This window comes from Ascidiella aspersa, chromosome 7 (genome assembly GCF_963924565.1).
Source record: "Ascidiella aspersa chromosome 7, kaAscAspe10.2, whole genome shotgun sequence".
In the NCBI taxonomy this organism is placed as follows: domain Eukaryota; kingdom Metazoa; phylum Chordata; class Ascidiacea; order Phlebobranchia; family Ascidiidae; genus Ascidiella; species Ascidiella aspersa.
This window is the reverse complement of record NC_139453.1, coordinates 9847868-9871023: the sequence shown is the minus strand read 5'-3', so window position 1 is coordinate 9871023 and position 23156 is coordinate 9847868. Positions and strand designations below refer to the sequence as shown.

At 38.9% G+C, this 23156-nt stretch overlaps 2 protein-coding genes across 4 annotated transcripts; both read right to left on the bottom strand.

The window, feature by feature from the left end:
• Nucleotides 1-613: 613 nt before the first annotated feature.
• LOC146137637 (NACHT, LRR and PYD domains-containing protein 12-like) lies at nt 614-22851 on the bottom strand. Of its 3 annotated transcripts, none has more exons than XM_083394051.1 (14): nt 22823-22851; nt 22086-22258; nt 21232-21342; nt 20719-20910; nt 20417-20533; nt 18385-20165; nt 17921-18082; nt 17240-17398; nt 16250-16411; nt 2801-2953; nt 2046-2207; nt 1618-1779; nt 1193-1348; nt 614-737 (listed from the first exon to the last, which is right to left on the bottom strand). In XM_083394051.1, the coding sequence occupies exons 1-14, from the start codon at nt 22831-22833 to the stop codon at nt 699-701; spliced, it is 3540 nt and encodes a 1179-aa protein (XP_083250177.1). In that variant the 5' UTR covers nt 22834-22851; the 3' UTR covers nt 614-698. The 3 variants fall into 3 exon arrangements, with proteins under 3 accessions (XP_083250177.1, XP_083250176.1, XP_083250178.1); XM_083394050.1 differs by lacking the exon at nt 16250-16411 and adding an exon at nt 3182-3343; XM_083394052.1 differs by lacking the exons at nt 614-737; nt 1193-1348; nt 1618-1779; nt 2046-2207; nt 2801-2953 and adding exons at nt 11561-12962; nt 13622-13777; nt 14784-14945; nt 15171-15332; nt 15967-16119.
• LOC146137638 (NACHT, LRR and PYD domains-containing protein 3-like) lies at nt 3810-11037 on the bottom strand. Its single transcript, XM_083393705.1, has 9 exons — nt 10517-11037; nt 9531-9703; nt 8743-8853; nt 8246-8437; nt 7817-7930; nt 5756-7536; nt 5193-5354; nt 4448-4606; nt 3810-3920 (listed from the first exon to the last, which is right to left on the bottom strand). The coding sequence occupies exons 1-9, from the start codon at nt 10528-10530 to the stop codon at nt 3810-3812; spliced, it is 2817 nt and encodes a 938-aa protein (XP_083249831.1). The 5' UTR covers nt 10531-11037.
• Nucleotides 22852-23156: the final 305 nt, after the last annotated feature.

Below are 23156 nucleotides of genomic sequence, written 5' to 3'. Positions count from 1 at the left end.
ATTTTCACGGTATGGATTGAGCGAGATTTCAACTGCAATTTGTTTGTACTTTCCGATTAGGTATTCGAACCGCAGGTATTGTTTTGCCATCTACACTCCTTCTTTATCTAAATCCAGTAGGGTAAAATTTCGTTTCAAAATAGAAATACAATATATATTTACGGTCCTTTAAAAGAGTATTTGGTTCGAGTAAAATATCAAGCATTGAAAACGGGGCTGCGGGGTCGGAACCGAACTCGGGGCTCGACGGATTCGGTTAATTTTGCTAAAATCGAACTCGCGGCTCGGGTCTGGACGGAATCGGTTAATTTTGCTGGAGTCGGACTAGGGACTTGGCGGTGTCGGTTTGTTTGCTGGAGTAAGACTCGGGTCTCGAGTAAGACCACGCAAGACTACCCGTGTCTATAGTTCAACGTGCGCATGCGCAGTACCTAGTTCGAAACCGATAAGATCGCAAACTGCAAATTGTGAAATAACATATAGTGGATTATTTTCCAACCAGGAATAATTGGTGGGTGAATTGTATGATACACATGCGTGGATTGCTGAATATCCACATTATTTTAGTTATTGGTAAAATACAGGTTGTAAAGTCGAATCCGGCCTCGGGACACCTTGATTGAAAATATGCAGTTTAACGTGGATATTATTTTAGCTTGGTGGTGTCATGCTTCGAGATCTCCATTATATCCCAAATATCACTGTTGGTTTGCCTTCAGCCCGATCACGTGACACGTCTAAAAAAGTGATATTTTGTAAACAATCTTGAAATGAAATAAAGTCTAAACGCACCAATACGTGTAAAATCAAATGATCGAAATTGTTAGAAGCGATAATGTAATCTTTGTCACTCGTACTATATTTGTGCTAATGGTGCCCACATAAGGTGTGCAGTTTGCGTAATTTTGGCATTTCCAATAAACGTTTGCTATTAACAAAACGATGAATATGGGTAAGTGCATTGAACTCATTGATTTCATGTTCCTTTTGGAAAACAGCAAGTTGATTTCGACTTTAATTTACAGAAGACATTTATTTCCGCAAAATGATTTCTATCACTTGGCAGTTTATATCTTGACTTATAGCATTTCGTTCACATAACAAGGCCAAATGAGCAGGGCAAAGTATAAGAGACGATGTTGGCAATTAGTCAAATTGCAATTGCATTCTGCGAAAAGATCTTAACCCTAACCTTGCAGTTGGCCAAGCTTGCTCTTAAAGCGTCAACCCCGGTAGCGGTGAAACCACATCGTTGGACGTTGATCATTTGCAAGCGCTCTAAAGTGCTGGACAACCATCTGGCCCCTTCGTCTTCCAATTTGTTGTTGCTAAGGTTGAGCATTTTCATCTGAGATGTATAGATAAAGTTTTGTCGATGGCGCTGAACTCCTTGAAATTTGCTCATTTTCAATTCATTTTAAACGATTCTTATAGGTTAGCACAAAGGTTGTAAGGATTATTATGTGGACGACCACCTTATACAAAATATCATTGAGCAGTATTCATTGTCAGACAAAATTTGCCAGTTGGATTCCAACTAGCAAATTTGTACTCGCATTATTTGTTAACATTTAGTGCAAATATATTTTCCAAAAACTGAAAGTTGAAATGTGGTACCTGAGTTGATCTTTTATTTATCGCCTGGGCTAAAACTTTCGCGTCACTTCCTGTTAACTCGCAGTTTGCCAACTCCAGCCAATCCAGATTTGATATGCACTGACTGAGATAGGTGGCACCAGCCGAACCCAGTTTGTTGTTTCGTAGATCCATATAACTCACCTAAAACGAAAAGATATGTCTGACTAAAGAAGACGAAAAACCTAAAAATTTTCACATAAAAAATGCGGTGCAAAAACCTAAACTTAAGTAAAATACGGTGAGGGTCGAGAAATAAAACTACAGAATTAACGATTTAACCTCGACGCCTGTAAGTTTTCGGGTTACGAAACTTGACACATGCCTTCATTTCAATTTGCCCCTATGGGGATTTATTTAAATCACTGAGACAGGTTAAACGGAACCAAAATAAAACAATCCTTGTATACCGGAGAAGACAAATTTTCGATCTTGTCGGCAAACTGCTTCATATCCGAACCCCGAAGTCCACATTCGGCCAAGCTTAGCATAGCGATGTTCGAAATGCAGTGAGATAGATCGGTCAGGCCGTTTGGGCCAACCTGGTTACCGTTCAGCTCAATCCAAAGCACCTGAACAACAGTAAGTCAAATTCAGCTGGACCAGGGGTGAGCATAAATATTAAATACGACGTCACAAGCTACGCCATAACTTTTCGGCACAAGTTGTGCCGCAACATGACGTTACAGCAAAATTTGCAAAACATCTTCCCTAAAGGAGACTTGAGGTGACATCTTTTTTGACTCCACAGCTGTATGGCTGCACTAAACTCAGGTAAGAATCGTACAAAACGCAAAAAAGCTTACAACGAGTTTATAGTGCTTTAAAAGTTTTAGAGGCTTTTACAACTTTGGCAGAAATTGCATTATGTAGAGCGTCTGAATCCACACAACGATAAGCTGTGGACACATAGAAAAGGTAGTAACATACAATAGGGTTTACAAGGCGCCTTTATGCAGAAAACATTTCCTTGAAATAAGCATGGCATACTAGAAAGTCGAGAAAGAAGCGCGAGGTGCGAAATAGGTTTGTTATAACATAGTTAAAGTTAGCAAAAAATATAGTTTGGCCTCATTTTCCCCTGGTTACGGCCATGGGCGATAGTGCGACTAGGCGTTTTCAAACGATGTATAGCTCCTCGCATCACATGCAATAGTAATCATACCTCGGTGTTTATTCCTTCTGCTAGGCTATTTACACCCGCATCTCTTATGCCGCAATCTTTCATCCAGATGGTCCTGATGTTTTGTGCACATTTGGCAAGGTGGCGCGCCCCCTCGCAACCTATGCGATTTCCGCGCAGGTTCAGTACGTTGATCTAACAAAAAAGCATGACTTTAATCAGCAAACATGCCACTAAAAACTTTAAAGTCAACCAAACACACGCGCTACACTACTTTTTTAGGACTATTGCAGCACTAAAAACTTTTTTTTTGAATGAAAATTGAATCAAATATAGTTATGAGACAGATACCAACGTACAGCTTTGACAAACAAGCAGTGTATTTCTAACAGCTCGATTTAACTAACGTAGTGTGTTTCTTACAGGTCGGTTCAACTCGTTAACAGCGTCCGCAAACTTTTCCAGGTCTGCCCCGATTAACTGGCAGTTCATCATTTCCAGCCAATCGATTTTATGTATTGCCTTTGCAAGATGATCAACTCCGGCCCGACCGAAACGATTATGACTGAGGTTGAGATGTTTGATCTAAAATAAATAAAATATAGTACTGTCTTTCAAATAACCAAGTTTTTAACTAAGACGAACCTGTTTTAGTCTAATAAAGCTAACCCTAACCCTACAGGCAACATTTGCAGTCGAAAGGCCCGATATTGGAAAATGAAGTACTTGGCGGGGCCAGATTCCTCAATCGATACCTAAATCGTCTATTTATCCAACAATACAAGGAATAAATCGTATTTAATGTAAACTTTTTTTCCTTTTTTTTTTAATTAATTTATTAACGTAATGTACTTCAATAGCTGCTGAAGTCAATGATACGTCTGCGGTAGATCAAATTTTTCAACAAGTTCTTATTTATTGTAAATTCCCAATGTAATTTGAACCCAAACAAAGAAAACAAAAAACTAAAGAATAACTAACAATCTTTTTTTATTGGACGTAGTAAGCAAGTAGTGGGGGCTGAGGCAGACTGTGTCCGCGGGCCACATTATCATGTAAAACTGGAAACTGTTTGCGGGCCGCTAAGATTCCCGTCGAGGGCCGGGTCCGGCCCGCGGGCCGTATGTTGCCCGCCCTTGCCCCAACGTGTTGGATTTTGTGACTGCGATGGAAATATATTTAGATAATAGAGTAATGTTGTACACAAGTCATTTTGAAAGAATATACGTCCCAGTCAAACCATTTGTAAAATAAGTCCAAGTCAAGTCTATTTTAATAAACCACAAGTCAAGTCCCATACTTAAAGCAAGCCAATTGCAAGTCAAGTCCCTGCCACCAAACATAAACGTTAAGTGGTAAACTAGCTTAATTAAGAGAAATAACTCAATTATCAAATAACTAAAACGAAACATATAACAAGCAATGTTTCATGTATCACGTAGAAAAATTAAGACATATAACCCAATTAAAAACAAGTTCAATGAAAACATTGTTTTCATTTCCATCCTAGTCATTTGTCAGAAAGACTTAAGTCAAAGCAAGTTTTTTTTCCCAAATTATTCCAGCCAAGTCAAGTCATTTGAAAACAGTGACATGAGTGGACTGAAGTGAAGTCATTACAACGCTGGGCCAAAGTTTTTGTAAATAAACAATGACTGGAAATAAACAAATCCAGTCATGAACGCTTACTGATTCTTCCAAGGTTATGAGCTTGTCAACCAACATTTTGACATTATCGGGAGCTAATCCGCAAAAGGACAGTCCGAGGGCCTTAATTTTGTCCAGACCTCTTACAATGGCGCTGACTCCCCTGTCTTCAATTGCATTTCCGCTCAAGACCAGCATCATCTTCAGTAAAAACAAAACGTTTTTAAGTTCTCAAAAGTTATAATTCACCACAAAAGATAGTGTTGGTTCAGGTATTCTAAGTCAGGAAATTAAAATAAATTTGCCGTTATGTTTTTGCTTAACATAGTAATAATTTCAGTATATAACCAATATCGCCTTTCCATGAGTTATAAACTCTCTTTGTAACAGTTTAAATTTAGAAGATTTGAACTGTGTAGACAAGTCTCTTGTTACCTCAATAGTAAGCCTTTCTATTTGATTTTCGTGTTGTTGTGTAAGAAAACTGGTGTTAAATTTACGACGAAACATTGTTTTTTTGTTTTTGTTTTAATTTTTGTATTTATTCTTTTCTACTTTGGCACAATAATTGGATCTCACAGACCCATTATATCGAACGAAACAGTTCTTGTTCTGATGTTTTTTATTTTGTGGTAACGTAACACTTTCATTGGAGTGACGTAGCCTAGTGCCATATACATAATGAAATTGATAGGTCGACAATATAAAAACAATTAATGCCAGGGTTTTAATTAGCCTACATCTGCCTTAGACGCACACTCTAAACTAAAATATTTCTGTCTTCTACCTTTGTCGGGCGCTTCTGAACTCTTTCCATGAGCAGCTCCACTTCTTCGCCGTTAAAGTTGCATTTTTTGAGCTCGAGCTCGTCAAGCGCGTCGAATTGCTGACAGAGGCTAAGAAGCACGCTTCGTGGTACTTTAGTCATTTCAACATGCAACTTGTTAATCTAAAACAAATAAAACTTTATCGTGAATTTGTTACATCTAAAAGCATGGTATAATCCGCAATCACCTTGTGAGCTGTGTCTTAATCTGGAAGAATATACTTCATATAATTTGGGAGATAAATCGTTGCCTGTAATTCCGGCCGTAATTTTCTGCTTATTTGTTTACTATATGTTTATTTTTGTCTACCAAGGTTACGCATAGTTCAGCCTTGTCCAAAGTAGAATTAACGACTCTAAGCGGAAAATTACTACCACAAGTACATTTTGAAAAGTAACACGTGCACAAACACTTATACAGAGTACATGTGAACAGAGCTTGACCGGAACAAAGTCCTATAGTTGTTTATCAAAACAGTACAGAAAAAATGATCAACTGTTTTACGATTTATTACTCCACAAACCTTGTGAGCTGTGCCCTGAATCAAGTCCAACAGGATACTCAGGCCGTTTCCAAGGAGGGTAGCCGGCTCTCCGAATACGCCGACGTTGATCACGCGTTCAGATGAGCAGGATTTCAGAACATGACAAACGCTAGCCATGTCGCCCTGGCTGACACTGCGGGAAAGAAGGATTCTGGGGGGAAACAGACTGGCCATTTGAGTGGTGATGGCAGGGTCGTTTAGCTCGTAGGCGCATGTGCACAAATTAACAAAGGTCGGATCGGATGGTCGGTTGAGGAACATGCCCAGCTTTATCCAGAAGGACACGTCGGTGAGGCTATCGACCTGAACGGGAAGGTCGGCTCGCGAGGAGCGGGAACATGTTGCAGTAGAGTTCAGAAGAAAATCCGTCAGGATTCGACGCTTAGGCTCGCAGTCAAAATCCTCTTCAGAAGTGGAGAAAAGAGGTAATAGCCTGGATGAAAGTGTTGGATTACAGATGCCGAAGAGAAACTTGATTACGCTGTCCCACCGATCGTCCCTTAGAAGGGAAAGATACGATCTGAACTCTTCGTTGCTTTCAGTGTGGAAAAGGATGTGAGCTGCTGCAAAGAAGCTTCGCCATATGAGGTGAGCGAAATGGTAAGCGGAGTCGCACTCGAGGATCTTGATTCGTATATCTTTGTTATGGAGGATCTTAATGCTCAGAAAGGGCTCTACGTGATCTTTCTCCAATCCGCAATCAGTCAACTCCTTGGTCTTAATGTCGGACCGGTTCTCTCTGAGACCTTTCAAGGCGATGGCTCCGAGTTTTCTTACTGTATCCGGGGTACCGCGAAAATGTCGGGAGCGGATGCACTCATCAAGAGTTGAAACGAAGATTCCGGCTATAGACAGGTCAGAGGTGACGTCATCTTCACGCAGAAGGTACGTCACGATCATGATGTGGAACATGGGCACGTAACTGAGAGCGCTCACTGGGTGGGCATGTAGACGACTCATCACCTTGAGGTGGTCCTCTTCTGTTTCGCAGATTCTATGACAGAGGAGAACTTGGGATTCTTCACTGAGACCAACCACCTTTCTCATGAACTTTGGTTTATAATCTTGATGCAATTCGACGAACGACCCGGGTCTGGATGTCACCAACTTGGCGGCCTTTGGTAGTAAATGAGTGTTTAGAAGACTTTTAAGAATCGCCCCTGCTTTTGCATTTTCATATAGTTTAACTGTCGGTTCGTAGTCAGATATGCCTGGTATCGGTGCCTCATCCAAACCATCCATTAGGATCAGCACTCTCCCTTCCATTTTGCTCACCAGCTTCAGCATTTGTTTATCCCTCTCGGGGGAGTGCTCCCAATCGGAGACAGAGTTCATCAGGAATTGGCAAACATTCATTTTCTTGATGTAATTCAAATTGCGCAAAGAAACAAAGAAGATCAAGTAAAGATCTCCGTCAATAAACGAGAGATTGTGGTGCTCTAACAACATAGTGACTAACGTCGTCTTGCCTATACCGGCAATGCCAATAACACCTACAGCATTTGCTAGAGAGGGCTGAATTTTTGGCCTTTTTACCAAGCTAGCATCACCACTTTGATTGGGGATAGAAGGTATGAGTTTGTCTATGTCCAGGTACATATCATCGATGGGATTGTTACGCTTCACCGACCAACTTTCAGCGTTGCACTGACTGTTGAGAGACCTAGTTTCGTCCACTACAAGCAGAGGAACTGGATCACGCTCTCGATTTCCGAGGATAAGTTCCGATGTCGCTTTCAACGCGCGTCGAAGAATAAGTTCTGAGAAAATACATTACTTCGTTAAACAGAATCGTTCCAAAATTTAATCGCATAAAAAGAGTCTGAAAATAATTTTTTCAACCAGCAGGTCAATAGCTGTTGTCGCGCACATATATCGGTTAATCGACATTTAGTCAAATCGGTTCATGTTTTACGGAGTTGCTGAATAATATTTGAAAGATAGTTGCAGAATTTTGCAATTAATCAAGCATAATACAATCGAAATAATAAATCTTCTGGTTTATACGTAGCTAAACTAGGAGCGAACAAAAAACAAAACCTTCTGTAATTGGAACACTTTCATCATCAGAAGGTATTTCGTCAATGTGTAAAAAGTCTGGGTCCACATACAGCTTTAAGCGAGTTAACGCTTGGGAAATTTTCTTTGCGGTTTCTGAAAAGCAGAGCCATTTAATCATTCGTGATTGTATACAGAAAATTAGTTTGGATACAATCATTGTGCGACGTCCTTGGAAAACTGAAACGACGTATCAGGGCGCCGCGACGCACAGTTTAAGAACCACCGGTATAATTTTAAAAGTTAAGCAAGGTATTTTTGTAGCATATATTAAACAATAACTTAAGCATAAGCAATGTAAACTACAATCAAAAATGTCATGTTACGAATTCAACTTCTCGTACAGATATCTTTTGCAGGATAGTACTGGTTTTAAATGTAGGCCTACCCATACGAGTCTACTATACGCACTGAGCTTTGTCCTCTCCGCCCAAAATAGAACAGCTCGGTATTTCCGTTCCTGCACATCATTCGGGCATTCGCCTTGAATCTGTCGCAGCTGAGTTTCTGAAATGTCCAATAGACTTCGAACCTCACCACCCCAGATGGTTGGATCGTTGTAAAAGTCGACAAAGGAATAAATACAGCAAGCCTTCTGACGAGCTAAAAATCGAAATGTCTTAGATCCTCATCACTAGTAACCCTAGAGAGTAATTTCAAGAGATAACAGGCACCCCTGTACGTATGCACACATATTTACATAAACATATACAGTCACACACGCACTTACGAAAGTAAAAGTGGCAGCATTTTCACCATACTAAAACTTTATCAAATATTTTTAACACTGAACGTATGCGAAAAAAATCTAAAACCTTTACTGTGAGTGGCAAATGAAAAACGAAATGACATAAATCTTACTTTTTTCTTAAAAACAAAACAAAATCTTTTAATTCCTCAAAGTTTACCTTTTAAAAATTTTGTCGGACATAATTTGTCGATTTCTGAATTTCGAATTTCATTGAAAATTTCGTCTTTCAATTTGGCCAACACTTCCTCCAGCGAAATGGCAAAACCGTCTAAACAAAAAAAAAACAATTATAAATTGGCCCCAAATCATGTTATACCTTTAATGATCAACCAATTACTTGATAGTCGGTAATCGGCATAAGCATACGAGCACGGCAAACAGCACTGTTGAGTGAAAAATAAAATATTTTTTAGGCCGATAATTTGCCGCATTCTAAACGGGTGTATTTTTATGATTTTGTAAAATGGCAACGGACTACGTCTGCGGATTTTTACCAAAAAATAAAAAAAAAATTGCTTAAAGTTTTTTTTTAAATATATTTTTTCTGCATTTTACACCGAGATTGGTCCTATGGATGCTTTATTCGGCACTAAGTGAATTGTCCTTCCGACTACTATACTTAATTAGCTCAATCAACGTATTTCTCAGTTCATACAAGAAGCGAAAGAAATCCTTGGCTGAGAAAAACTTGGAACTTTGTTTGTCAATTGGGTAATACTAATTTACGAAATAATAAATGGTCGGAATGGTCGGAACGCTCACTAATTTAAGTGTTACCCCGTTAAAACAATTATTAAACCAACGCACAATATTTGGGTCAGGTTGGGGGTTAGCGTTCGGGTGTGGGTGGGTCAAGTGTTATTATATTTAATAATAATACTGTGTGCGTTCCGACCATTCCGACCATTCATCATTTCGTAAATTAGTGTTACCCTTGCCAATTACCTGCGATCGCATGAAGCTGTTCCACCAAGTTGGTCTCCTCGATCCTTTTGGCGTAAGCTTGCCTCACGTCGCCTTCCCCGACGCCCAACGACCTCAGAAATCGCGCCCACTGTGACGTAGACAATGCGCTTTTGTTGCTCGTCAAAAGCCGTTCGACGTCGCGCTCCGACAAACTTGAAAATAAAGCGTCATAAGACAACTAAACAAAACATTGCCTCGTTTTTGTGTGTCATGCGTATGATTATCTAAAGAAAGGTGATATTTCTTTTAAAGTAAAACTCCATTTGCATTGTACATTTTATCCTCTCGTAAAAACTGAATAAGCAAAAGTGGTGAATCTAGGGTTATGTTGATGGTCCGCGAAACTATTTAAGCTTAAACAACCCGCAATCAGAAAAAAAGTAACTGACTTAATCTATATCAAAAATGAAGCTGTTTCAGTTCACTTTCACTCACAGTGAGACAAAAATTGTGTGCTATGTAAAGGTGTGCTTATGCACGACTGGACAAACAAAACGTAGAGTAAAACATTTCCCAGTTACGTTTTACGGCAGTTTTAACCCATAACGTAACAAGAAACGGCAGTTTTAACCTATAACAGTTAATCCTCTAGGATTTTATTTGCTCTGTGGATTGACGATTACTGAAATAAAAATCAGCGTTCGTTATTTACGCGTAAACGGCTGCGACAATCAAACAAACGTTACAGCACCTGATTTAAGTAGAGCTATATAACCACTTTGCGAGTTGTAAAATTTTGAACAATCGTCACATTTACCGTTTCATTTTAAACAAGGAGTTAGGCCAAGTTACGTGTGACAAAAGCGAACCACAGCTTTAAAGCAACGCAGCACCTGTGTCACACATGTATCTTACTGCCGTTCAAAAGGCGTACATCCTTGAAAAACTTTACCAAACGGCAGCAAATACAAAATAAATGAATTTATCTTTTTTTTTTTTCAACACAGAAAACCAAGCTTACATACCTTTCATCAGTCATTTCGCTGCCTTAGCTTTCTTTTGAGTTCTTCGGGACCGGTTTTCAAGATAAAGTCTACTCAAGCAGAAATACGTCCAGGTGCAACTGTGAAATCAGTCGTACGTAACGCAGCAATGTGGGCTAATTTAAAGCACAATTGAAGGCAAATACGCTTGTAATATAGTTAATAGAGGTGGATTGGTTGATAAATTACCCGCACCAAAGCGCTACTTAAATTCACAGCGTAGGCGGTCGGTCGTGATCAACTTTTACAAAAATCTCTAATTGTTACGTGTACATACAAAGGCGACGCTGGGACTCCCGTGTTACGCCTCGCTGGCTATAAACGAATATAGACAGTTCCGCAATTTGATACTGATAACAAAGCCCTGCGTTTCGATTTCGCAAAGCATTTATATCAACGCTGGAGGGTTTCGAATAAAAAGGTGTCGACAAAAAATTGTTTTGTTCGTGGTTCATATAACGTCACGGTACGCAAAGAAAAGGCGCTTTGTTGACCTTATAGCAGTTTTGGAAAACCCCGGCTACCCTGTTCAAACAGCATGACCAGTTGCGAAACCTCGCCTGCCTATGTGTGTTATTCAAAACTGTCAGCATATTGATGGTCGTACTTCGCCAATTGTCCAGAATTTTTCTGTTTTTTTTTACTTTGTATTAAATGCGTAATGCCACGTAAAACTAATTATCGACGTCGGGTATAAAATATTCAAGTGATTTTATGAAATATTTCAAGTGCAATTTATGTCAAAACCAGCAGTCTCATAGTACTGTTCAATCGCGTAATTTGGGATAGCGCACGTTTACGGGGATGAAATTATTAAACTTATCGTAAGTATACCTGTAAGTACGGATTTACCGTTACTCGTAATAAATATCAATCATTATGGTTCGCACCCACAACTTCATCTGCAAAATAGCTCTCATTTCTCCTTCAATAAAAAAAACAAAGATGTAGCTCAAAACGCATTTGTTTCCGTTTTTGTTAGCTTATTCAATTTGCAAACCAACCAAGCGTGATTTAGATGCGCTAATAAAATACATGAGGTAACCAGAAACTATTGCAAACAAGAGCGATTTTCTAGGCATTTAAATACCCGAAATCTCGTAGCATTGTGTGCCATTATTAAATTCAAATTCTAAAACGCTTTTCACACTATTCAAAGTAGGGATGTTCGATAGTATCGGATCGGAGCTCAGAATAGTTTTGTCGTTTATATAAAATGGCTAAAACTAGTATTTCGCACAAATTGAGTATGGTATGGCGTTTTTGAACTAAAAACGGTTACTCGTAACGGGATAAATCATTCTCGAAAACGAAATATGATTAACACGATGCGCGGCAATAAATTGCATTTACATAGTTAAATTGGCTAATTAGAGTTTGGGAATAGATTACCTGGTTCATTAGGGTTAGGGGTAGGTAGTTGTGTTAGGAGATGGATTAAGTATGAAGCTGTTTCAGCTTCGGTCATATTACTGGATGCCGTATTTGGGAAAAAAAATTTACTCATGTGAAATCGAACCTCGAAAAGCAAATACAATCACACATATTAATCAATTGACGAAGGGGCCGATTAAGAAGGAGATTATTCCTCGGTTAAGTTGAACGAATTAAAACATGCAACAACAAAACAATGATTTAATAAGACTTTCCGTGATTTTTTTGTGTTTATGTAATTTCACAGTGTCTGTTTTCAAGATGATATTTATATCGCTATACTCAGTTTACCTTGAAAGTAAACACGGTGCAGAAGTTTTGCAAACATTTCCTATTTTAAGCTATGGCCGTACCAATCTTTTTTGGATTGTGTAGGTTTGCGTCTCCGTATAAATTGTTGGTAATTATATTCTCGAGTGTGTCTATTACAAAATCACTCTCCAAAGCAGCATGCGCATCATTTTTGGAGACTTTCGTATATTTCAACGTGGATGAATTTGATATAAATTGTGTGTAGACATAAATGAAGAACCAAGTAATACTGAGAGTGGTATGCTCCTAATCATTATTCTAAAGTATTTCGTTATGCTTATCGCTTTGGCAGAGGTCGGATACTTATGGAATATGTCTCTTTTGATGGCGGCATCTTGTTGAATATAAATCTAAGTTGACACTTGTAGCTTTCGTGGCCTTCTCAGTCTACAATGTTCAGGCCTGTTATAAACAGCGTGACGAGTAAATTAATAACATATTTATACTCAAGTACAACCCTTTGCATACAGTTCAAAAACTTCTCAGATGTGATTGGAGTTTAAACTCCATGTGGTTGAAAAAGTCTCTTAGTTTGCCATTTACAACCATAAGGAATGAAAATATAAATAAAATAAGGTATCTGCACGAAGTATAGCACACTCCAAAGTCTTTTCCTAATTAAGTGGCCATTATTTCTTGCATATCACTGTTCGTTTGTCTTCAATCCGATCACGTGACACGTCTGTAAAAAAAGTTTTATTTCGTTAAAAACTCTATTAACTGAGGCATATGTAAGGTACCTGTCGTTCTAATGGGAGCAAAAAGTATAAAACCAAAACCACCTCCTGAGACATTACGATTCCAACTCGTTGTATTATAAGTTGTTCATTTTACATGTCCGTTCTACGTTGCTTATTTTGGGCGTCATTTGAGTGTTCGATTTGCGTAAATTTAAATTTAGCTATTCTAATAAACATTTGCGAGTGAAAACACCGATTTTATTATTTTCGCACTTGATACGAAAACATTGATTAAACCTAGTCATTTATGATAAATATAGCACCAAAGGTTGGACTCAACCTGATAATTTACTGCAAATACTTTATTTTGTATAAGCGTATAGAATTTGCAATGCGAAGCCAATTTTTGGTTTTGCAACACGTGGCCCTTTGTAGTATTTCGTCTAGTCTAGTGGTTCTTCTATACCACCACCGGTCCGCGCATAGGTGAAATTATTGCCGGTCCACCAAAAAGCTTTACTTGTAATGTGTTTTTTTACCAATTTCAACTGGATAATTTTTTTTACCGATTCGTGTATGAAATTTATTATTTTACCGGTCCGCAAGCGTGAAAAGTTTAAGAACTACTGGTTCTAATTTTCTTAAATTGTCCAACCCTTACCTTGCATTTGGCCAGACTCGATCTTAAAGCGTCCACCCCCACGTCGCTGAATCCACATTGTTGGACGTTGATCATTTGCAAGCGCTCTAAGATGCTGGACAACCATCTGGCCCCTTCGTCCTCCAATTTGTTGTTGCTAAGATTAATCATTCTCATCTGGGATATATGGACAACGTTTTACCGGTGCCGTGAGATTACTAAATCACTTTTAATATCTTTTTGGAGAGCCTTAAAGGTTGTATTTTAAGCGAGTTTAATATGTGGACAATATAGGGATGTCCAAAAAAATCGGAGCGCAACCGATGTGAAGTGGTGCTATCGGTTTCGTTCGATACTGGGGTGGTATCGGTGCAGATCCGTTTTTTTTTTTTGTATATTGTGGCCATGTTTTGTTATCTAATATAGCAATTGCTACTTTAAAAGGTGTTTTTTTAGAAAATATTGGAATAAAAATCGAAGATAAATAGGCTTGCTAAGTCAAACGCAAATTTCGACCTAAAATTCTAAAAATTATTTCCATTGTTAATGTCGCTTATTTTGCTATAGCAATAACCGGGCCGTATAAACCATTAGGCTACTAAAGCTAAATAACCTTATAGGCTGTGGCAAAACTCGCCACTCAACATTTTAGGGTTAGTTTTTTGTAAGTTATACAGACACAGTACCAATACAATACAGTTTTTGTTTAAAAACGAATGAGTCGAGTCAATATGTGCCTTGTTTGTGAGTGGATAAATAAATCGTTTGATTTATGCTGTAAACGAGTTAAGAACCTATGTGCAATAATGTCAGATACATGTGCAACATTGTCAGATACACCGTACACGCATCTTTGCGCTGTCACTTTTAGGCATAGAGGTTGATGTTGTTGAAGGTTTGCATGTTGATGACATCATTCTTACATTTTCTAACTGTAAGGTTAGGAAACTGTAATTTGAAATATACATTATAATACACTATGAGTGTATGGCGCTGAGTTACCACGCATTACATAATACACACAAGCTGTTCCCATTATTAACTAAAATGTTCAAACCGAAAGATTGCAAATTTGTACAGAAAAATTCAGCTTAATATCCCAACGTGCGAACTTGTACTCGCAGTATTGCTTAAAACGTGTTGCAAATATACATTCCAAATAATGAATGTTGAAATTTGGTACCTGAGTTGGTCTTTTCTTTATGGCCTGGGCTAAAACTTTCGCGTCACTTCCTGTTAAATGGCAGTTTGCCAACTCCAACCAATCCAGATTTGATATGCACTGACTAAGATAGTTGGCACCAGCCGAACCCAGTTTGTTGTTTCGTAGATCCAAATAACTCACCTAGAACAAAAAAATATGTCTGACTATAAAAGACAAAATACCTAAACTTTTTCACATAAAAAATACTGTGCAAAAACCTAAACTTAAGTGAAGAATTAACGATTTGACCTTGACGTCTGTAAGTTTTTGAGTTACGAAACTTGACAACATGCCTTCATTTCAATTTGCCCGGAAGGTGTTTATTCAAATCACTGAAACAGGTTAAACGGAACCAAAAAAGTGTACCGGAGAAGACAAACTTTCGATCTTGTCGGCAAACTGCTTCATATCCGAACCCCGAAGTCCACATTCGGCCAAGCTGAGTATAGCGATGTTCGAAATGCAGTGAGATAGATCGGTCAGGCCGTTAGGGCCAATCTGGTTACCGTTCAGCTCAATCCAAAGCACCTTAACATAAAAAACTCCGATAAGACGTCACAAGTTACGCCACAACTTTTCGTCACAAGTTATGTCGAAAATGACGTCATAGAAATCGTCCAACTGAAGTTACGTTAATCGGTTTTACCCTAAATGAGACCTGTGGGCACATCGTTAATGGCTCCACAGCTGTTCGTCTGCACAAAAGTCAAGTACAAATTCGTACAAAATGCAAAATCGCATATGCATTGCGTTTATTGTGTTTTAAAAGTTGGAGGTGTTACTCAATAACCATGTTACAAAGAGACTATAGGTTTGCACAAACGACAATGAATTGTTTTAATTTGATAAATTTGGCAGAAATTGCATTTTGCAGAGCGTCTGAGTTCACATGACGATAAGCTGTGGACACATAGAAAAGGTAGTAACATTCAATAGGTTTTACAGGGCGCCTTTAAGCAGAAAATTTTTCCTTGAAATAAGCATGGCATACTTGAAAATCAAGAAAGAAACGCGAGGCGCGAAAAATGTTTGTTATAAGATAGTTAAAGTTAGCAAAAATTCTAATTCGGCCTCGTGTCTCCCTGGGTCTGCCCATAGCTCATGCAACTAATCGATCTTCGAACGATGTAGGTTCTTGCATCACATGCAGTATTAATCATACCTCGGTGTTAATTCCTTCTGCTAGGCTCTTTAAACCGGCATCTCTTATTTCGCAATCTTTCATCCAGATGGTCCTGATGTTTTGTACACATTTGGCAAGGTGACGCGCCCCCTCGCAACCTATGCGATTTCCGCGCAAGTTCAGTACGTTGATCTATCAAAAAAGAGCGTGACTTTAATCAGCAAACAACACTAAAAACTATAAAGTAAACCAAACATACGCGCTACACTACTTTAGGACTATTGCCGCACTGAAAACTTTAAAATTGAACAAAGTTTCTTACAGGTCGATTCAACTCGTTAACAGCGTCCGCAAACTTCTCCAGGTCTGCCCCGATTAGCTGGCAGTTCATCATTTCCAGCCAATCGATTTTATGTATGGCATTTGCGAGATGATCGACTCCAGCCCGACCGAAACTATTATGACTAAGGTTGAGATGCTTGATCTAAAATAAATAAAACAAAAATAGTAATTTTGTGCATTTCCGAGCAAATAAAAGGGTTTGATTTAGAAAAGGTTAAAATATAACTCATCAAAAAACGTCATGTTTGCACAAACTGTCTTTGCGATCGTTGGACTGTTTAATAAACAAGTTTTTAACTAGGACAAACCTTTTTGTCCTTTTAATCAGGATAACCTTGAAGTATTGGATTAATTAACTGCAGTAGAAATTTATTTAGATAATAGAGTTTATAAGAGAGTCTACTAAGTAAAATATAACAGTCATGTGTTCAAGTCACCTTGAAATGACATAAGTCCTCGTCAAACCATTTGTAAAATAACTCATGTCCAAGTCAAATCTATTTGAATAAATCACAAGTCAAGACCCAGTGAAGTCTTAATTAAAGCAAGTTAATTCCAAGTTAAGTTCTTGTCATAAAACATAAACGTTAACTGGTAAATGAAAGACACACATAAGCATATGTGTTTAATAACATCTGTGATCTAGCCCCTCGGAAGTATTAACTGGTAAACTAGCTCAATTAAGAGAAATAACTCAACTATCAAATAACAAAAACCAGACATATAACAAGCAATGTTTCATGTATCATGTAGAAAAATTAGGGCATATAAGTAACCCAATTAGAAACAATGTTTAATGAAAACACTGTTTTGTCGTTTGTCCGAAAGACTTAAGTCAAAGCAAGTTATTTTTCCCAAATTATTCAAGCCAAGTCAAGTCATTTAAAAACAGTGACTTGAGTGGACTTTTTGAAAAATTTTGAAAATAAGCAATGAATGGCAATAACAAAATTCAGTGACCAATACGTACCGATTCGTCCAAGGTTGTAAGCTTGTCAACCAACAACTTGACATTATCGGGAGTTAAACCGCAAAAGGACAGTCCGAGGGCCTTAATTTTGTCCAGACCCCTTACGATGGCGCTCACTCCCCTGTCCTCGATCGCATTTCCGCTCAAGACCAGCATCATCTTCAGTAAAAACAAAACGTTTTAAGGTTCTAAAAAAGTGATATTTCATTAAAACAGGCAGTAATCGTAAAGGCATTCCAAAACTAGCAATAAAACAACATCTGCCCCTTTTTGCTTCACATAGTAATAATTTCAGTATATCACCAATATATATTCTTTCCATAAGGTATAAACCCTCTTCGCAAAAGTTTGCATTAAGACGAATTGAAGTGCAGTTTAGACAAATATCTTGCCACCTCAATAGTAAGCCTTTCTACTTGTGTTTCGTGTTGTTGTATAAGAAAACTTGGTGTGACTTTTAGGCGAAGCATGTGCTTTTTCAGACACTTTGTCAAACGAAGCACTTCTTGTTCTGGTGATTTCTATTTTGAGATAATTGTAACACTTTGTTTGAAGCGACGTAGTGCCAAAACATAACGGATTTATAGGTCGACAATATAAAAACAATTGATGCCAGTGTTTTAAAATGTCCTACATCTGCCTTAGACGCAAACTCTAAAATTAAATATCTTTGTGTTTTACCTTTGTTGGACGCTGCTGGACTCTTTCCATGAGCAACTCCACCTCTTCGCCGTTAAAGTTGCATTTTTTTAGTTCGAGCTCGTCAATCGAGTCAAAATGCTGACAGAGGCTAAGAAGCACACTTCTTGGTACTTTAGTCATTTCAACATGCAACTTGTTAATCTGAAACAATATACTTCATATAATTTGGGAGGTAAATCCTTGCCTTTAATTCCGGCCGTAATTTTCTGCTTATTTGTTTACTATATCTTTATTGTTGTCTACCAATGTGTTACGCATATTTACGAGGGGAAATTAACAACTGTCAGAGGAAAATTGCTCCCACAAGTAGATTTCGAAAAGTAACACGTGCACAATACTTCTACGCAATACACGTGAGCCGAGTTTGACTCAAACAAGGCCCTAGTTGTTTATATCAAAACAGTACAGACAGTAGATCAACTGTTTTCTATTACTCCACAAACCTTGTGAGCTGTGACCTGAATCAAGTCCAACAGGATATTCAGGCCGTTTCCAAGGAGGGTAGCCGGTTCTTGGAATACGCCGACGTTGATCGCGCGTTCAGACGAGCAGGATTTCAGAACATGACAAACGCTAGCCATGTCGCCCTGGCTGACACTGCGGGAAAGAAGGATTCTGGGGGGAAGCAGATCGGCCATTTGAGTGGTGATGGCAGCGTCGTTTAGCTCGTAGGCGCATGTGCACAAATTGACAAAGGTCGGATCGGATGGTCGGTTGAGGAACATGCCCAGCTTTATCCAGAAGGACACATCAATGAGGCTATCGACCTGAACGGGAAGATCGGCTCGCGTGGACCGGGAACATGTTTGAGTGGAGTTCAGAAGAAAATCAGTCAGAACTTGACGTTTAGGCTCGCAGTCGACATTATCTTCAGAAGTGGAGAAAAGAGGTGATAGCCTGGATGAAAGTGTTGGATTACAGATGCCGAAGAGAAACTTGATAACGCTGTCCCACCGATCGTCCCTTAGAAGGGAAAGATACGATCTGAACTCTTCGTTGCTTTCAGTGTGGAAGAGGATGTGAGCTGCTGCAAAGAAGCTTCGCCATATGAGGTGAGCGAAATGGTAAGCGGAGTCGCACTCGAGGATCTTGATTCGTATATCTTTGTTATGAAGGATCTTAATGCTCAGAAAGGGCTCTACGTGATCTTTCTTTAATCCGCAATCAGTCAACTCCTTGGTCTTGATGTCGGATCGGTTCTCTCTGAGACCTTTCAAGGCGATGGCTCCGAGTTTTCTTACTGTATCCGGGGTACCGCGAAAATGTCGGGAGCGGATGCAATCATCAAGGGTTGAAACGAAGATTCCGGCTATAGACACGTCACAGGTGACGTCATCTTCACGCAAGAGGTGCGTCACGATCATGATGTGGAACATGGGCACGTAACTGAGAGCGCTCACTGGGTGGGCATTTAGGTGACTCATTACCTTGAGGTGGTCCTCTTCTGTTTCGCAGATTCTGCGACACAAGAGAACCTGGGATTCTTCACTGAGACCAACTACCTTCCTCATGAGCTTTGGTTTATAGTCTTGATGCAATTCGACGAACGACCCGGGCCTAGATGTCACCAACTTGGCAGCCTTTGGCAGTAAGTGAGAGTTCATAAGGCTTTTGAGAATCGCCCCTGCTTTTGCGTCTTCATACAGTTTAACTGTCGGCTCGTGCTCAGATATGCCTGGTATCGGTGCCTCATCCAAACCATCCATTAGGATCAAAACCCTCTCTTCCAGCTTCCGAACAAGATTTAGCATTTGCTTATCACTCTCGGGGGAGTGCTCCCAGTCGGAGACAGAGTTCATCAGGAATTGACAAACATTCATTTCCTTGATATAATTCAAATTGCGCAAAGAAACAAAGAAGATCAAGTAAAAATCTCCGTCAATAAACGAGAGATTGTGATGCTCTAACAACATAGTGACTAAAGTCGTCTTGCCAATGCCGGCAATGCCAATAACACCTACAGCATTTGCTAGAGAGGGTTGAATTTTCGGTGTTTTTACCACGCTAGCATCACCACTTCGATTGCGGATAGAAGGTATGAGTTTGTCTATGTCCAGGTACATATCATCGATGGGATTGGTACGCTTCACCGACCAACTTTCAGCGTTACACTGACTGTTGAGCGACCTAGTTTCGTCCACTACAAGCAGAGGAACTGGATCACGCTCTCGATTTCCGAGGATAAGTTCCGATGTCGCTTTCAACGCGCGTCGAAGAATAAGTTCTGAGAAAATATATTATCTCATCAGACAGAATCGTCCGCAAAATCTACCACATAAAATAAGCCAAGTGTAGAGTGACCATGATAGATATTTGTATTTTATTAGTTATAGAGCTGGCTGTTTAATATTTTATTGTCGCATGCCGTTTGTTTAAATTACTTTGTGCTTTCTGATAAATGGTGTTGAGCCTAATGGACGTGACTAGTTCATGTACTCAAAATCAGTAATAATACTTATACTGAAAAAAGCACACCTTCTGTTTGAGGAATGTTTTCGTCTCCGCCACAAGGTCCGTCATCAATGTGTAAAAACTTCGGATTTACATGCATATTAAGGTCAGTCAACGAATGAGCAATTTGCCTGGCAGTTTCTGCAAATAAAACGAACTTAGCATTTTTTTAGTAGACTTATCGCAGAAAATACTAATTTTAAAACAATATTCTCAGTGCTATCTCGGTAAACAAAAAACTATTTTGTAATAAATATTTTTTAATGCTGTACTCCTCAAATATTTTATCAGGTTTTAACTGAACGATAATGGTGTTATATACACACTTAGATTTGTCCCCTCCGCCCATAACAGGGTAGCACGGTATTTCTGTTCCTGCACATCATTCGGACATTCGCCTTCGATTTGCAGCAACTGGGCGTCCGAAACTCTCAATTCGGTTCGCACCAGCTTTCTCCAGACGGTTAAGTCGGTGTAAAAGTCGATGAACGAATAGATGCAACAAGCTTTTAGGCGAGCTATAAAGTGCAAGTATCATGCTGTCATAACTAGTAAACTTATAACGTTAAAGGGGAAAATATAACGTTAAAAGGGAAATTCTGTATCTTAACAGCACACAGACAAACACTCTCTTTTGTCAAAGACGCATAAGCAAACCTGAATTTCACAAGGTAAAACCATCCCGAGCACTTTTATAAGCTAACCTATATTCATAACAAGAAATTCTTAAAATCATTGTGCCGAAAACAGAGACTACAAAGTGACAAAACACCCGTTTTAATCTTGAAATAATACTTTCAAACAACGATATCAGTGATAGCGCTACATTGAAACTTTACCTTGGATAAAATGTGTCGGGCATAACTTGTCGATTTCGGAATTCCGACTTTCGTTAAACAGTTCTTCTTTAACTTTGGCAAACACTTCTTTCAGCGAAATTGAAAAACCCTCTGAACAATAAAAACAACCGTAAATCACATACAAAATTGGTCATTTATTTTACTTATTGCTCTTGGGTACCAATTAATGTTAATTTTCATGTAAAGCAACGAGCAATGCAAACACTATGTGGGTTAAAACATTGTTTGCTTAGGCGTGTGTTCCTCTAAACCAGCGGTTCTCAACCAGTAACGGTTTTGGCCTCTTCCTTAGGCTGTCAATACTTTGTGGTTGCGCTGTAAAATGTCTGCTTGGCGGTATGCAATAAAGTAGAGCTAACAACTTTTGTTATACGAGAATTTTCTTTTATAAGTTGAATGCTTATTGTCGCAACATTTTTTGTTAATTTATCGCATTCCTAAAATAAATTCGACCCCAAGGGGGGATATTTTGCATACGAATCATGAAGTAATTGCTCAAGATATGAAAATTTGTCAAAGTTATCGTCTTAGAAACACATTACTCGAACTAAGCGAACCTCGTGTCGTATGAAACACAGAGAAGCCCCATAAAACTAAAAATAGGACAACAAATCATAAAAATACACTTTTATGACAACACTCACTTATGAAATTTGTTTTAACTCGTAGGCAGTAATACGCGCAGATATGGGTCGTGCCGATGATCACGTTAGCACTAAATAAAATGCACTGTAACTTTGTAAAGTCATTCCTCGGTAGCTAAGCATTTAAAACGATTTATGTATGGCTCGCGCTTCCCCTGCTTTCGACATTCGTAACTTTCAGCCAATTACCTGCGTTTGCGTAAAGTTGTTTCACCAAGTTGGTCTCCTCAATTCTTTTGGCGTAAGCTTGCCTCACTTCGCCTTCCCCTACGCCCAGCGACCTCAGAAATCGTGACCATTGTGACGTTGACAAAGCGCTTTTGTTGCTCCTCAAAAGCCGCTCGACGTCGCTCTCCGACGAACTTAAAAGTAAATAAACTTTGGCTTGCACATCTTTGATATTAAATACGAGAGCAATGTGGATTGTCGGAGAAAGAACCTTCATTAAGACTATACAGCGTTATGGCGAAGGGAAAATACATAGAGATTGTATTTGTGTGAAATATTGGTTTGTCGGTTTACCAAATCATCGTTAAGCAAACCAGCAACACTACACATTTGAAAGTCGCTCGTAAACCGGAACTAATATAAACGGAAGTATTGTATCCGAAATTTTAGTTGGTGGGCCACGAAAAATTTTAGGCTTGAACTACGCAGAATCACAAATAAGTAACTCAAAGTGTATTAATCATGTAGCTGTGTTGACCCGCTAACAGTGAGATAACTAATTGAGTAATTATATATGAGTACAACTTGGTAAAAACGTAGCATATGAACGACTTGGCATTTTCAAATTAAAACAGCAGCAAAAGTTTGTCTTACTCCCAATCAAAAATCGTACTTCGTTGAAAACAAACAGCAAACACACATAGATTAATGTAACTGCAATTAGTTGAACACAGCAAACCAAGCTAAAGCTGGCATACCTTTCAGTCATTTCGCTGCCTTTCGCTTTTACTCGCAACGGGTTTCAAAGCAACTCAAGCAGAAATACGTCACTACGTCTAACAGCTAGGGAGGTGCGCTTGAAAAATCGGTCGTACGTAATGCAGCGAATGTGGACCAATTCAAAACACAATTAGAGTTTAGTTAATCTATGAAGCCTGTTTTATAATGATTTGGATGGTTTTTTTAATAATGAATTTGATAGATTAATTGGTTTTGAAAAAAAAAAGGTTGAGAACCACTGGTATAGTCGGTTTCACGATTGATCTTCTTTTTAGCTTTCTGTTCACGCATATTTCTCACACTTTGGTGGAT

What these genes read in the sequence shown, in the direction of transcription:
- LOC146137638 (XM_083393705.1), bottom strand. An exon ending in TCCGACAAAATTTTTAAAAG is followed by an intron (nt 8,438 to 8,742) that starts GTAAACTTTGAG and finishes TTCGATTTTTAG; the next exon opens with CTCGTCAGAAGGCTTGCTGT. An exon ending in TTCAGGGCACAGCTCACAAG is followed by an intron (nt 5,355 to 5,755) that starts GTTTGTGGAGTA and finishes TATTTGTTTTAG; the next exon opens with ATTAACAAGTTGCATGTTGA.
- LOC146137637 (XM_083394051.1), bottom strand. An exon ending in TTCAGGTCACAGCTCACAAG is followed by an intron (nt 18,083 to 18,384) that starts GTTTGTGGAGTA and finishes ATATTGTTTCAG; the next exon opens with ATTAACAAGTTGCATGTTGA. An exon ending in CAGAAGGAATAAACACCGAG is followed by an intron (nt 2,208 to 2,800) that starts GTATGATTACTA and finishes ACTGTTGTTCAG; the next exon opens with GTGCTTTGGATTGAGCTGAA.